The sequence below is a fragment of the Hibiscus syriacus genome, unplaced genomic scaffold (genome assembly GCF_006381635.1).
Source record: "Hibiscus syriacus cultivar Baekdansim isolate YM2019G1 unplaced genomic scaffold, ASM638163v2 tig00110474_pilon, whole genome shotgun sequence".
NCBI lineage: Eukaryota > Viridiplantae > Streptophyta > Magnoliopsida > Malvales > Malvaceae > Hibiscus > Hibiscus syriacus.
The window spans coordinates 1603622-1619969 of record NW_024062753.1 but is presented as its reverse complement, the minus strand read 5'-3'; the positions used below and the strand labels follow the sequence as shown (position 1 = coordinate 1619969).

At 34.3% G+C, this 16348-nt stretch overlaps 2 protein-coding genes across 2 annotated transcripts; both read right to left on the bottom strand.

Moving 5' to 3' along the window:
• Nucleotides 1–3128: 3128 nt before the first annotated feature.
• On the bottom strand, nt 3129–5673 carry LOC120127978 (probable WRKY transcription factor 70). The gene is made up of 3 exons (XM_039145767.1): nt 5243–5673; nt 4815–4919; nt 3129–3718 (listed from the first exon to the last, which is right to left on the bottom strand). Exons 1-3 carry the CDS (start codon nt 5572–5574, stop codon nt 3280–3282), a joined length of 876 nt encoding a protein of 291 aa, XP_039001698.1. The 5' UTR covers nt 5575–5673; the 3' UTR covers nt 3129–3279.
• Nucleotides 5674–8246: 2573 nt separating this feature from the next.
• Nucleotides 8247–13549, bottom strand: LOC120128085 (phospholipid-transporting ATPase 1-like). Its single transcript, XM_039145871.1, has 7 exons — nt 12085–13549; nt 11208–11547; nt 10254–11046; nt 9979–10102; nt 9641–9860; nt 8813–9271; nt 8247–8725 (listed from the first exon to the last, which is right to left on the bottom strand). The coding sequence occupies exons 1-7, from the start codon at nt 13514–13516 to the stop codon at nt 8545–8547; spliced, it is 3549 nt and encodes a 1182-aa protein (XP_039001802.1). The 5' UTR covers nt 13517–13549; the 3' UTR covers nt 8247–8544.
• Between the last annotated feature and the right edge of the window lie 2799 nt (nt 13550–16348).

Genomic DNA, 16348 nt, shown 5'->3' with positions numbered 1-16348 from the left:
TTTATTTTACATTTTCTGAGAAGTTTTTAATCTTCAACTGGTCCAGGGAAGAAAACAACATATAAATATTGCATGATCCTTCGCTCTGAAGGAATTAGAATCGATAGCCGAGGGAATCAAAGTACAAGCTCTTGATGCTGTTGAAGGATGTTGGCTTGCGGCATCTTAAGTTTTCGTGTGACTCAAGTTTGTTTGTTTTGAGTTGTGAATCCATTAGGATAATCCAATGATGAATATTAGAAGTAGTTTAAAGAACGGTGTGTTTCGAGCACTTCATGATGATGATGATGATGAAGTTATTTTCTTCTTACCATATGCGCAGCTTTGAATAATAGTAATTTCCTTTTTTAATATGGTAGGAAAAGGTGAATAAAATCTTGGTTTAACAACGTTATTGGTTGGTGCTAACAGCAAATCCAAGAGTTGAAGCAAAGGGAGGTCCAGCTTAATGTATTGCAATAGAAGATTGTGTACTGGCACAAATAATGCATTATAAGATGTGATATATTTTGAGTTAGGGAAGATCAGAAGAAAAAATCCAACATTTCTAGTGTTATATTTTGAGTATATACTTTGAAGTGAAAATAGAACAGAGTTTTATGAAAAATTAAACTATAAAATATTTTACGAATATATAAAAAATGAATCAGATTGATCAATTTATTTTACATCAATCAAATATAAAAATGTTGCAGAAATTACTTTTTGTGAAATAAATTACATGAAATAATAAATATAGGTTAAATTATGCGATTAGTCCCTTTTGTTTAGGATCTGATCGATTTTGGTCACCAATTTAGAAATTAAAGGTAAATGATCTTTTACATTATTGGTCCATCTGGTTTAAGTCTCTATGTTATTAATTTTTTGTTAACCCCTTTTGTTTAAGTCTCTAATATAGTTGAGGGACTAAAATTCAATGGGAGTTAGTAGTTAAGGGATTAAAATTGAATGGATCTATAACATTAGGGACTAAACTAAAATCAAATAGATTGATAACGTTAGAGATTATTTGCTCTTAATTTTAAATTGTGATCAAAATTGGTCAGATAAAAAACATAGAGGACTATTCGCATAGTTTACACATAAATATACTCTTAATAATAACATTTGCCACGGTCCATACCAATTTACGAAGTATTTACTCAAGTAAGCCCATTGGGTCTAATATATCACAAGTAGAAAATGGTACAAACAGTTACATGTATAGTATACATGAGACTCATGGTTTCTTTTCGAGATCATGACATTGGCAGCCCTTGCACTCACCAACAAGGGTGTAGCCACAAAGGGAGGAACCAACCAACTTTAACAAAGAAAAAAAAATCAAAATTATCTTTCCAAAAATAATAATAATATAGAGAAAATTTTATATAAAATTTTATATATTTATTTATAGAGACCATAAATAATATGATGCAAAAGAATAATATGTAAGAAAATATATTTTAGTCGAAGGCTTTGTCAAAAGAAAACATCATACGATGGAGTTATGAAAGGCTTTGATGCTATACAACGGTTATGAAAAATTATATAAGTTGAATTACGATATCGAACATATTGGTTTTTTAAAGAATATAAGAGTTCTTTATCCAATGAATAAAAAAGCATCTGCTGCTTCCAGCCTATATGCCATATATCACTCTCATGCTATTCTGTATTTAGTGGGGAAAATCTTTGGAATTATAATGATCCAACCTTTCTTTTACTTTTTATTTTAAAATTCACACCGTCTTTCTTAATAAGATTTACCGGAGAAATTATTGTGAAAACTGCATGTGAGAGTACTGTTTCTAGTCTTTAGCATACAAGAAAGCTGAAATCTAAATGGTGTCACTTTCCCGAGAATATTTAATTGTCATCCTCAAAGATTTTGTTTTTCACTAGAAAGAGACACTAGTAGATTACTCTCATCATGTTGTATGGAGACCATGTTCATGTATGGTTCACCCCCCCTTGTTTTCCCACAATATATTATATATTTTCCATCTTCCATTCACATTATCACATCTTCTCACATTCACTTTTCTTAAACCGATTCACCCAAAAGTTTGGGGACAAAAATTCAAAGTTCATGGTCATGGTCATGTTTTAAATTAACTTTTTTTTTCATTATAAATTTGAAAAAGGCTCGCATAATAATACAAGATTCAAATCTTGGTTTAAGATATAAAAAAATATAATTTTATCATTTTAGATATGATCTTATCTTGTAAAACGGAGTAGTTAATATATAATAGTAATTTTCAATAAATATTGTATGAAAGATAAATTATGTTATACTAAAGATAATTTATATTTAAATTTCAAATATTATTATTAGAAGAAATTACCTTGAATTCAAACATGTTCGATTAAATCGAGAACGAAGATAAAAAAAAATACATAATAACAGTTACTTTTGGAAATCTCCTCTCTTCTTCAAGCAACACTAGCTTCGGTTTTGACATAGAGATCAGAAAATCCCTACTTACCATATCCTTTTTTTTATAATAAAAAGACTAGTTTACAAGGACAGAGTTAAGATCAAATATTAAGGGTAAAATTCTTTTATATCAAAAAAATAAAATTTTATTAAGTATTTAAATTAAAATTCGAGAGAGACAAAAGTCTTAGTTGATTAATATTTAAACTAAAAACGATCTAAAATATCATTATACTAATTATTTTTGAAAAGAACAACCCCTCTCTAAGTCACTATATAGCTTCGACCCAGCTAGCATATATATATTATAGCATGACATGTGTGTATATATATTGTAGATAAAGATGAATAATTGATCATTAAATAATAAGAATAAAAAAGTAAATACATAAACTTTTACGTTAAAAACAGTGAATAGAAGAGAGAAAGTTTACTGTATAAAGGTTAAATATAAGAAAAATACAACAAAGACCTAAACATGTCAAAATCCTTTTTTCTACTAAACTTAAAACTGTTATACGTATATTTATAGTTGTATTGACACAAAACCCTAGATGATAAATTCGAGAGACTTTTATATCTATCACAAATCCTTTTTTTTTCTGAATAAAAACTTTCACCAACCTGATAATCTTTTCAATTTGAGTCAAAATGAAATTCAAGTCATCATCTTTAACCATATACATATGATATGGAAAAGGTGTAACAGGAAAGAGCTGCTAGCACCATGCAGCTCTATTCTTATTGCAAGAAAAAGAAACGAAAACACAACATTTATACATTAAGATTACAAATAGAATTAAGAAAAAACAGCAGCAGCGGCAGCAGCATTACCGCAAAGTAAGCTACCCCATTCAAAACTCAAGCAAGTCATCTAAATCTTGTACAGAATCCTCCACCCCGGGGAAAACATCGTGATCAGCTGACAACACGCTCATTTCGGCCGACGTATCAAGCGTACTTGGATACTGATGATGAGGCGACAAAAGATAATCGGATCCATTGTAGGTGATATCACTGATGGGCTTATAACCCTCTTTGCTTTCTTGTTTTACCCATGAGAAAAAAGTGTTGTCTTGTTTGGTTGTGAGACTGTTGTTTGCAAAGCTGAGGATTATGGAGTCGTTGGAAAAGGGATGATCGACGATGAAATGAGATGGGTGGGGCTTGTTTTTGCAAGTGTGGTGACCTAAATAAATTGTTTGATACTTTGGGGGATCATCTTCGATCATCTGGACTTGCTTTAGTGCTTGGCAGCCTTGCTCTTTCCTGTGGGTGCATCTGTAGTAGCTTCTGCAAACATATGTTATCATAATATTTCAAAATTAAATTCATTTAATTCTATTTCTAATGATGCAACATTGCCTGGTTTATTGGAATTGTAGTAAAAGCCAATGTTTAGCAAAGGAGATGTTGGAAGCTAATTTGTTGGTGCTAAAGATGTATACTGATTTTTCTTCACCAGTGATTGATATAGTGTCCATTCAATTCAAACATTAATCTACACAGTGCGACGTAGTTTATTGAGTCTATTTTCTTGAAACTTTTAGTTCAAATTAATATATGATTTCTTTATACGATTACATTTTATCAACGAGCTAAGAAACTTTAAGAATCCTTAAGAACTCGCAAACTAAGAAACTTGTTGCATACGTAAGTTTTCTCAATTGAACAGACTCCTTAATTCAGCCAAAGAAGAAGAGTTTTGATACATTTTTAATGGAGGTTCATTTTGGAGTTAATATTGATGATGGGAGACCTTGTTCGACAAAAAATAAGATTGTTTTATGCAGTTAAAATTCTATGAAAGTTTCCTTTTTCGAAAAGATATATGTAACCAACTACTTGATACTTAATCTGATACATGATTATATATATTCAACTTAGGGATTGAATTGTGTGTGTGTGTGTGCTTTTAAGGCTTCTATTGTATTGTTTGAGTTTTATTGTTGACGCACATTTTAGATTATTGAAAAAGGTTGCGAGTGTATAATTGTGAGTTTTATAGGCTATGTTTATAGGAAATGATTAAGTAATTAGTGAAGATTTATTAAAGGGGAAAGTGATTAATTAACATGGAGTCAAGTTGAGATTAACATGTCTATTGTACTGAGAATATTATAGTAGATTTCTTTTTGAACAAAATTTCACATAGGTGTAATCGTTGATCTATCCAAATAGTGTAACAATAACTTTATTGCGGTGTTGCTTACACTTGATTTCTCTACTTCCCCCTAGCTACTTTTTATACTTTATTATTATTAAAACTGGTGTTTTGCTTTTTGTTTGTTTTCAATTATTATGAGAAAAAACAATGGAATAGCAAGAATGTCGATGACATATATGTAGTGATGTGAGAAAATACACAAAGGGAAATGCACATGCACACCTTGGGTGATTAGAATTGAAGATTTGTTTCTGCCCATATTTCCTCCATGCATACCCATCATCAACCAGTGCTGAGCTGATGTTTTTTCTTGATGGCACTCTCTTCCTACAAATTAATAAATTCACTGTTATCCACCCTCCTCCACATTCATCAAACCTGTCTACTTGTAGCTGAAAACCACATCTATTCGTAGCATAAATTGCAATTGCGGTCGTGATGCAGTGTCACGGTGACTTTAAAAACCGTTAAGGTATGCATATATTTGTATATTCTTTAGAAAATTAAAAGAAGAATAAATTGTATCCAAGGAAACCTAGAATCCACCATATTTCAAAGGGAATGAGAATAGTACTCGAGTTTTCTTTCTTTTAAGCAAATAAATCCAAATTAAATACTATTTTGGAAGAAGAAAAAAATAGAAAGAATACCTTGTCTTGGGAGATCCTCTTCGATCTTTGAGAGTAGAGGGAGTACTCTTAATGCTCTCACCCGAATCCTCGGATTTCCGACCATCGCAGCAGCTGGTGTTGTTCCTAGGCTTCACGTTGACATCAACATTGTAATCATCGCCGCCACTGTTAAAGTTGCTTAAAATGGAAAGGGTTTTAGCAAAAGTGTTGCGGATTTTGATTACTAGATCTTCACTACCCGCTAAACCCGAATCATCGGCTAGGGATTTGGAGAGCAGATCTCGTAGCTGATTTGTCAACTCCCTGCCTCGGACAAGCTCCTCCTTTGCTTTCTGTGTGTCCCAAGACATGTTCCCCGACCAAAGCCCCCGCTTCGGTTCTTTCGGGATAATAATGTTGTTGAGCAAAAGGGGGGGGGGGTGCGAGAGAGAAGAGGCCTTATAGTATGTAAAGGGGCAAGGGCACAGCTAAATAGCAAATTCATGGAAGAGAGAGAACCCAGGGTAGAAAATTCCACTAATGGTTAACCTCCCATTCACTTTCCTTCCCCACGCGCCCTCCCGCATACTCGCCCTAATTATCGGGTGGAAATTTGTCACCTTGTAGTTAATGGATTTGCCTAAGTAAAAAATATATATATATATATTTGTGTCATGAGATGTTAGCAAGAAGGGTAGATCCGACAAACCAGGTGAGTAGAGGACCACCAATATAGTTTGAAGACATTGGTTAAGGATGAAGGCTCTGGGAATAACGTGACGGACGTTAAGTTTGTAGGATGGAAAGGGGTTATGGGCGTGGGGGAGAGGTTACGACGTAGAACATAGACAGGGAACTCGTAAGATGGTTTATAGTGATGTAATCAAGATTACGTCATACTCAACTCGTCACTAACACTGCTTCCATTTTAATATTGCAACTGTCAGAATTTTAGATCCACAAGACTTCACTGCCCCTAGGCCCTATACCACTAGTTTATTTTTATTTTTAATTATTGTTTACATATAATTGTTGGTGCCAATGACATCTCGGATTAATAGAAAGATTCAAGTAATGAGATTTAAGAATAATTTTTTTTAGAATAAGACAAGTAAAATTTCATGGGAAAAATAGGTACTATTTTAAGAGGTAAGTATCGTATAGAAATTTTTGCTATAGTTAAGGGATCATTCGTGCTATTCTCTCTTATGGAATCTGAAAATGCGACAAAAGCTGGGTTGTTGAAGAGTAACCAAATAAAATATAAAATTATATATAAACCACAGCTTGAGAGTGGATGAACACCCACAAAAGAGTGGATAAACCTGCGGACGGGAATGATAAGAGTGCGATGAGGCTTCATTATCATCATCATGCATGGTTTAAATCGAATGAACCCTTTCAAAAATACCGAATGAACCGAAGATATCCATGTGTGATTTTCTCTTTCATTTTTCAATATTAAAAATTATTTGTATTTGAATATAATATTGTAATTAATCGTGTAAAAATATAATTACTGTGATAGTAATAACATGAGAGTGCAACTACTAAGATTGTTATTAACACACAATTATTAGAATAATCGAATTCAAATATTATTCGAATAGTTAAAAGACAAATTGAATACCCACACTATTCACAAAGCTCCATCTACAATTAAGAGAGAGCAGACTCAACCATCTCTCCTAAAATCCAATAGAATAGTATGAATCAAGTACAATCAGAGATTTGACTTTAGTCTTGAAGAATCTGCCATGTTCATATGTCCCAGTCTAGAACACAGATCTATTTTATTTATTTACGAGGACAGACGTGATAAAATTTGACCTACTCGAACGGAAACCAAATCTAGGACCAATTTCCCTTTTTGTTCTGGTTCTCGTATCCACCATTCCAAAAACTTCCTCCTTGTCCTCTTCCTTGAGTGAGAAAGGCACTAGAAACTACATCCTACCATACACCACTTTGCACCCCCTGACCTTGACTTTGTCTCACAGGCCAGGCCATCTTGTTTGGTAGACAGTTTTCTTGTTAAAATAATAACAGCATTACTATTACCATCAGTATTTGCACATTAGAACAAGTCCCATTGGGATCCAGTACCACCATGCAAGTTTTCCTTCTCCACATCCCATACCATCTATCAACCTCCTTTTGTTCAAAATTAATATTCTTTATCCCCGATCCATTTTACTGCTGATTGCTAACACCCTAGCCAACACTCTGGATCGACTTCTCTTCACTTGAAAATTACGCCTTCACTTCACCCGAATTTCGGAGAAGGCAACTTTCCACCCTTTGTTTTTCCTTCTTCAGAATCACCCGACTGAAAAATATGAAATATCACAAGCGTGCTTTTTCATTAAGATACTCAAACTGATTCTGCTGCGGTTTTTCATTCATGTTTCACAAGCGTTGCAACCCATCATCTGAGGAACCATAGAATTACATAACATCAACGAAATTACATATTGTATCAGTATAGTATGTTGCATCAATGTAATTTCACACAGCTTGTAATCGTTCTACTGGAAGGAAACCCAAGACATTATGCATTGTATTATTAGTACACAAACTACCACATTCCAGACTCTACCAACGGTAGCCCACTCTGTCCAAAGTTGATACCCTTCACTCTCGAGTATGGAACAATAACTCTACCAAGCACTAATTGCAATTTATTTGCCCAAAAACTAAAAGTGCCACAATGACTGCAACACATTAAGTTATACTTGATGCAAACAATGGTCCCAATATGGCAAGCAAAGGACAGTTGGTCAAATATTTGGAAGGCTGCAAAAGTACAATATCAGCATTTTTTTTCATTTAATCTATGCAATTCATTGAAAGAATACATCATTACCACTTCCCAAATCTTTATTGGAATGGCATTGAGATGTATCTTTAGTTTAATATTCCCAAACATAATAATCAAACTTGGATAATATAAAGATTATTCGAAAAATCCAAATTAGCCAAGAAATATTCCCTTGAACTTTCTTTTCAGTATTAACTCTTCAAGATCTTAACATAATGTACATATCACAACAGATAATTTTTCTTTATGATATCAGTAAGTGGATCGTCACATTCTGTCCATTTCATTGTTAAAGTCCGGAATTGTGGGGAAACATTCACAGAGGAAGCATAAAGAATCCTTTACTAATGCTGACTAATTCCATTAGTAACAGGTGTATGAAACTTGTAACACAAAGATTGGAATATGCACTTACCATAACTTACAATTGCATGCCACGGGACAGCCGTATGACGGATAGGCTTGAGTAACTATTTCAAAACAGGGTGTAATGTACATGTTAACTGGAGTCTTCATTAGACTATGACCTCAAATTAGGAGTAACTTTTCTTAGTATCTCTGCTTCTCTTGCTATTTGGATATCTGAAGGCCAAAAAATCTGATGTATAACTTTTAAAAGAAAGCGGGGAAGTAAAGCCATAATTATTATAAGCGAAATGGTGAGCCAATAGGTGGGTGACTTTGCCAGATGGTAGATTGTCCTGCCAATTTGTAAGAATAACATAAAATCAATCCACTAGAACTTTGGAACTAAAGATCAAGAAATCATACTCTGAGGTGAAACTAACCAGTAATTTGGGAAGATGGGTATAGAATCCAAGACCACCATACAGGCATATGTGATCATTATTGATCCCCACACTGCAGCATGAGTTATGAATACCCAACGACGAATGTCCATTGCCAAGTGTATATTAACAAGAATAACAACGGTTATAGTCCACAAACTGCCCATGCTCCATATATCAATTGAGCTCTCCTTATATGTGAAGAGAGGTATATAGAACAGAACAAGGCTCTGCCATAGTGTGTCAATCATTGTGATCCAGAAGAGTTGAAGATTATATGCCTCATGTCTATGCCCCGCACCATAAAGTTTAGGATACTTTAGGAGTGTCTTATGACTTAAATCCTTGTCAAGAACGCCAACAACAATAGTAGGGACAGATGTATATATAACAGAATAAAATACACTACTCCAATCTGTTAATGCAGAAGTGGTTGAAAAGGCTGTGCATAATATGTACCTACAACATACAAAACAATGTACCATGAAACCCACATTCATTCATTGCACATGTTACGGGAAAAAAAAGAGTATACAGCTTAATATTTCTTGATAGACAGGTGTCACTTGTCAATATAATGCATTGCTTTCTAATTGCCCATGAAAAGTCCCACAATTTGAATGACCACTTTAATGATCTCTGATAAAACGGTCAAATTTGATTCGACATTTAGTTTGCCAACTAATATGTAGATATAAAAAATTGCAAACCTAAGGGGAAATTTCTTTTTAACTGTGGGGAAATTACCTAGAAAATTTTCCCTTTCTTTTAAGCAATGTGCGCATCAAGTTCAAAAAACTCAGATTCACAACAAAAAATTGTACATACCAGAATAGCATCAACACAAAAACAGCATTGCGATAGAAGTTGTAAAGAACTAAGTAACCAACGCGCTGGTAATTCCAATGACCGTGCACCAACAGTAATCTTTTCAGAAACTGGAACTGGCCCATGGCAAAATCTGATGCCATCACAGCCTGTCGTCCTTCCTGCCCACATATTCCGACACCAACATCCGCCATTTGGATCATTGAAACATCATTAGCTCCTGTCAAAAATGTAATTATCAGAGAAATATCAACGCTAGCTTGAAACATGTAAACTATAGAAGCTAATGAAGCTACTAGAGCAAAATCTGAACACAGCAAATAGTCAAAAAGACTTGCCATCACCAATAGCAAGTGTCATGTCATCAGTGCGGCTTTTGATAAGATCCACAATCCCGGCTTTCTGCAGGGGTGCAACACGACAACAGAGCACTACCTTGCAGGAAGTTGCAATATCGAAAAGCTGTTGAAAGGTGTTAAAAAAAACTAGAAATATTCAGGAATGAAGAAACAATGAGTAAATCCACATATAAAAGCAAGACTGAACCATCTCGAAACAACACACTACAGATACTATAAGATCTAATCTATTTTACAAATAAAATTAGCCTTACCTCTGATTGTAAATCCTTCTCCAAAATATAGACCAAACTGTTTCCATCAATTATAAGTGCAAGGGGTGCACAAACATCAGGTTCTTCCTTTCCAGAACATTGCTGTAGCACATTGGAAGATTTTGCATCATCCGGTATCTCAAAATAACCAATTTCAGGGTTATTGCTCCTTTTCGAGTTTTTGTTTTTTCTATTTGCAGGTTGCACTCCATATCTGGTCTTTGCATCAGTCAAAAGACTTCTGCATTCTTCCTCTGAATTACCATTTATGATTATTTGTTGCATATCTGCAGTCAGAAGTTTACATGAGAGTCCAATAGAAATTGCTGTTTCCTGTTTATCTCCAGTCAGAACCCAAACTTTTATTCCTGCTTGCCGAAGAGCCTCAATGGCTTCAGGTACACCATCTTGTAGCTTATCCTCAATTGCAGTAGCACCAAGTAAATTTAAGTTGCATTCTACTAAAGCTGCTGTTTGACGTAGTTTTGCAGCTCTGTCAATTAAAGAAGTGCTTGCATCTTCATATTGGTATTGCCACTGCTCAAGTTCTGCATCTGTAAGATCCCTTGCAGCAACTACAAGAGTGCGAAGACCTTCTGAAGAATACTCAGTCAAATGACTTTGAGTTAATTGTCTTATCTGATCACCCTTCTCAATGTCTCTTGCTAAAATGCTGAACATTGTGGTATCAGCACCTTTCACCAACACCTTGATTGTGTTGTCTGGAAATCTTATAACAACTGACATTCTCTTGCGTACACTATCGAACTCATGCAACCCCAAAACATCCAACCTGAAACATTAAAGTTCTATTTTAACACAACAAATTGCATAGAGAAAACTAAACGTGCACTACTTGACACTTGGCCTTTGGGGTTGTTACTAGGACTGGATCACTAGAACATAATAAAATATGCATGCAGACAGAAGAACAAACCATAAAAAAACACATACCTTAGTTTATCACCATTGACATCGATCGCAATATGACCTGATGTTCGTTCATGGAGAGTATACCCATAAGCGGAGGCTGCAGAAACTAGTGCTTGCTCATCTGGAGATTCACCCTGATAATCAATAGCTTTCACCTCTCCCCATGATTCACTTCTTCCATGATTGGAAGAAGCATCCTGGGAAACAATTGGGATCACAGTATTACATGCAGCCAGAGTGAGGAAGAACAGATGTGCAGCAATTCTTTCATCTCCAGTCAAGTCTTTATGCAACAAATCCATAAGTTCCGAATCAACAGAAATTTCAGACTTAAGCTTCCATCTGCTTGAAACAGCTGCATCTGCAAGGATCATATTAAAAATTGGAATTAATACTGCTTCTTAACAACAAAACGTACAGTATCAGAGGATAATCAATTAAAATGGAATATTTCATAGATACTGAGCTTCATTATTTGTGAATAGGAGACTGGTGCAACAGCATAGAAAAGCCAGTCAATCCAACCAAAGGCACAGACAAACCTTTCAAGCAACCTAACTAAGCAATTAAGAAAAGCAAGCAAAAAGGAATTTAGGTAGTCTATCAAATCAAGAGTTCAGCAAAAAGTTGTGAAAAGATTTTGTTGATAAATGTACTCAATTTATCAAGGCAATAACCTAGCAAGCAGAAATAAGTAAATAAATTTTAAATTAATCCAAAAAATAACAGATTCAGTCCTGCATCTATATGGATAATAAAGAACTGAAATCGCAACAATACAAAATCAATAAATGAAAAGGAAAACATAAAAAGAGCTAACAAGTCCTGACCAACACTAAATTATAAATTGCAGTATGTAGTAAGGACGACAAATGGCATATGGATTATAACGTTATACCTCTGATCTTGTCGTCCTGCAGTGAGTCATCTGTAAAATTGGAGCTTCTATAATCTTTCCCATAGACACTTGCTTTTCGAAATTCCATTTTGTTCTCAGTAAGTGTCCCTGTTTTGTCAGAAAACACATATCGTATTTGACCCAAGTCCTCATTTATGTTCAGCGATCGACATTGAAACCTTGAGCCAGAGTTGCTGCAATACATGTGTTTATCTTCAATCATGAAATAAGACTGTCCCAAGCGAACCAACTCCATAGTAATATAAAGAGAGATCGGTATCATTATCTGAAAGACAATAATGGAACTTAAAAAGGAGAAAAATGTTTCCATAGGGATCCCATAATATCTGTATGTTTTACCATTCTCCCTTCCGTTTCTTATGAATGTTTTTCTGTAATAAGGCAAGGTATCAAGTTCATCCTTGTGACGATGGAGCCAAAGGCCCATACCAACAGCAACAACAGAACACATAACAAGAAGGAAAATGGACAACCAGAGTGTTTCCCTGTTCATGTAGCTTTCCAATTTGCTTCGCTTTGAAGGGGAAACTGCACTATTTAGCATTGCTTTTGTTTCCTGCCCAGCATAAACCACCACACCTATTATCCAATCAGTGTTTTTCAGCTGACAACCACGCAAAACAATGTTTGATTGGCTGAGGGGAAATATATATCCGTTGAAGTCCATATTGGCTGTGAACTCGTAAATATTCCTATTAGGCTGCTCGCATCCGATCAACCCCGATACATTACAACCTTCAAATATTGAAGAAGCTGTTTCCTGCCTGGCGTATCTTGTCTTCAGATTTGATTCACCATCCAAATTCATGGTCTGGATGTAGGCAAGTCCACTAGGATCACTTGTCCCTAACAAAACCATGTCACAAGGAATTGTCTCGTCAGCATGGATCTTGACAACCTCTCCAGCTCTTATCTTTTTCCATTTCTTCATTTGAAATTCCCCTGCCTGGAGAACTAATGCCTCTCGGTTTTCATTCCGGTCAGACCGGTGTCTTCGCCAATCCTCATAACCATCTTTAATTGCCGTGACACAAAGCACAAACAAGAGTGGGAAAAGAGAGACAGTTCTTCCAAAGACTGCTAGAGGTGGAAGTTGATTGAGAGCAGCAATAGCCAGGAAATACAAATAAGCCACTCGATGAAACTGAATGAAAAGATTCTTGGGCAAGAAGGTGATAAGTGTATACTTGCTAGTCCGAATCTCATTCCCAGTAAACTCATATTTGTCATTAGTTTTCCTAGGATCATTAATGTAGATCAACCTTGGATTTTCTGCATATGGTAGATTATCATCAAAACTCACACTTTTGTTGCGGATCCTCTGGGACTTACTCAAATTTTCTGGTGCCAGAGATGAACTCCTGGAAATGTCAAAGCTTGTACAAGAGTTACTGTTGTTATGCAGCTCCATGGAACCCCACGATCCTTGGCGGGATATTCCAATGAGAACTGCTGACAGGAACGACAGTCAGCAGAGTACTACTATTTTGGGGAAACTGCAAGAGGACGTGCAGGAGAGGTAGGAGGTCTCAAAGGATAACGTGGAGTAGCCCCCTTCAGACACCAGTTTCTTCCTGATCCACTTCCTGGTGGTCTTCTAAATAAAGAAAATTGGCCTGAGACTCCTCTTACAAGGAAGAAGAGAATAAACATATTGAGGCCGAGGCAACTAAAAAAAGGCAAACAGTGAGCAGAAGTACCTCGGTGATGCTCCACCACAGAGGAAGAATCGGATGAAGGCAGTAAAGGGTGCCCTGAAATCGTAAATAGTATAAATCCTTCAATGTCACTGTTTCTATAGAAGAATGCTATAAGTACTACTACTAAAAAAGCAACTACCTCGTCTTGTTCTTAGATTCCGGTCACCGGCGAAATCAAACAACATGCAGGTTAATTTGTAACAAGATGATATCTCGTTTTGCTAAGTACAATCTCGTTTATTCTTCAAGTCAGGCATAAACACAATATCTCAAAAGAAGGAACAAATGAAGAGAAGACAAAGAAAGCAACGAACCCTGGCAAATTGCCGATCCAATCGAAGACAGCAGATACAAACCGTGTCCTACTGGAAAAAGGAAAATTAAATGAAACAATGACAGATCTCTGCTAGAAAAAACTCAACTCAGTTCCACGGACCTCCTCTATTCCATATAATGTCAAAACTAGAAACGCACACTGACAAAACACATATAAAGAAGAAAAAGAAAACCCTGAAAACTCCAAATGATGACTATGGCTATGATAACCCTTGTCGCATCTAATTATCAATTCACAGCCCCGAAAACCCTAGTTCACAATTAATAAGAAAAAAGGGATTTATCGTATCGGGAAAAGCGCGAAGCACGAATCAATGCACTGAAAACGAAATCATAGTGAAATACTGAAATGGCAGGGAAAATATAAAAAAAGGAGAGAAAAAAAAGTGGTGTAAAAACCTGAGAGAATAAGAGATCGGATCGATGGAGAGAAGCAGAGCGATGGTGAAAGTTCAGTTTGGCTAGAAAGTGCACGAAACGCGAGGAAATCGGAAGAGACACGGATGGTTTAGCACCAATCTTAGCTAATTGGCAACCCTTTTTATCTCTCTTTTCTGGTTACAAATGAACATGGCGGAACGGAATCATGGATCTTGCTTGCTCCTTTTCTTCCCACTACCAAACAACAATCAATTTCATAATTCATTAGCCATTCGTAGCAATGACAGATCCCCTTTCTGTTTGCCTTTTTTTTATTTACAAAATTTGTTAAATTTACTTTTATTATATTTATTTTCTATTAGTTATTATAAATAATCAATTAACAACTAACTTACCACTTAGGGTGCGTTTGGTTCACGGAATGTAAGATTACCAGTGGGAATAAAAGATTACCAGGGAATAGGATTACTGGGAATGTTGTATTTTGTGTTTGGTTGGTTTAGCAGGAATGTAAGATTACCGTGTTTGGTCAAAGGAATAAAAGATTATTGGAATGTATATTTGACCAAATTGTCCTTATTATATATTTGTATAATATTACAAATTGTAAAATATTTATATATTTTCTTTAAAAAATTAAATTCATAATATTTATATAATTTTTTTACAAAATTAAAAATATAAAAAATGTTTAATGAAAGGGTAAAAAAAATTTAACCCCTAAACTTCATATAAAATTTTAATTATAGACTTTTTTTGTAAATCTAAAATAATTTAAGGATAAATTTGTAATTTAACATTCGTAGAATTTTTATTATTCAATGACAGAAGAATGATATTTTTGAAAAAAAATAATAATTTAAGGGCATTTTAGTCCAAAACGCCGGTAATGTTACAATACCTAAGGGAATGGAGGTAATGACATTCCCGGTAATATATCCCAAAAAATCTACTATTGGTAATAAAACATTACCGGAAATGAGATTCCCGGCCAACCAAACATTGGAATGTGGGATTCTCATCCCATGAGAATCCCACATTCCTTGAACCAAACACCCCCTTAAGAAACTAATGCGGATATTTTATTTTCTTACCTTTTAAGTCTAAAATTATGTTGAAACTAATTAGTTTCTTGAAACTCCAAAATTTCAAAAATCACAACTTATATTTTTTTTTAATTTTATCCTTTTTTTTCTTACCAAATCTTCCTTGAATTTAGGTATTATAACTTTGAACGATGAATGTAGGTATAATATGTTTGTTATATTTTATGTAATATAAATAATTTTAAATCAGTTAGAACCTAAATGTTTATTTAAATTAATATATATATATATATATATATATATATATATATATATATATATATATATTGATAGAATTTAAATGAATTAATTCAACATTATATTGATAGAATTCTATAAATAAAAAATAATCATAGTGAAATTAATATAAAGTTATTCACATTCAATAAATGTGTTTTTATGAGAGGTTATTGAGTTTTTTTGACGTTAGTATCATTCTCAACGAAATATTTTATTTTTTTTCATATATTTAGATTTTTTATTTTTATTTTTGTACGAGTTTTTTTGTGACTATTTTTCTCATTTTTCTTATTATGCTTAGATGCGTTGCAATTGTGATTAATTCTATTACTTTTATTAATGAAATTCAGTTATCATAGTTCTAAAAAAAAGAGATTTATTATAGTTTGACTTTTTATTTCTACAAATAAAAGAAATAATAAATCACTATAAATATATGATTACAAGCGGTATAAATAGTAGTGTGCATGAGATTCAAACCCGACGAAAACCAACCTAACA

Excerpts from the sequence above, each read along its gene's own strand:
- LOC120128085 (XM_039145871.1), bottom strand. The coding sequence starts at position 13,516 with ATGGAGCTGCATAACAACAGTAACTCTTGTACAAGCTTTGACATTTCC. Across the intron at positions 9,861-9,978 it reads GACACTTGCTATTGGTGATG|GAGCTAATGATGTTTCAATG; the intron begins GCAAGTCTTTTT and ends CATTTTTGACAG. Across the intron at positions 9,272-9,640 it reads TTTGTGTTGATGCTATTCTG|GTACATATTATGCACAGCCT; the intron begins GTATGTACAATT and ends TGTATGTTGTAG.
- LOC120127978 (XM_039145767.1), bottom strand. The coding sequence starts at position 5,574 with ATGTCTTGGGACACACAGAAAGCAAAGGAGGAGCTTGTCCGAGGCAGG. Across the intron at positions 4,920-5,242 it reads AGAGGATCTCCCAAGACAAG|GAAGAGAGTGCCATCAAGAA; the intron begins GTATTCTTTCTA and ends ATTAATTTGTAG. Across the intron at positions 3,719-4,814 it reads TTCAATTCTAATCACCCAAG|AAGCTACTACAGATGCACCC; the intron begins GTGTGCATGTGC and ends ATATGTTTGCAG.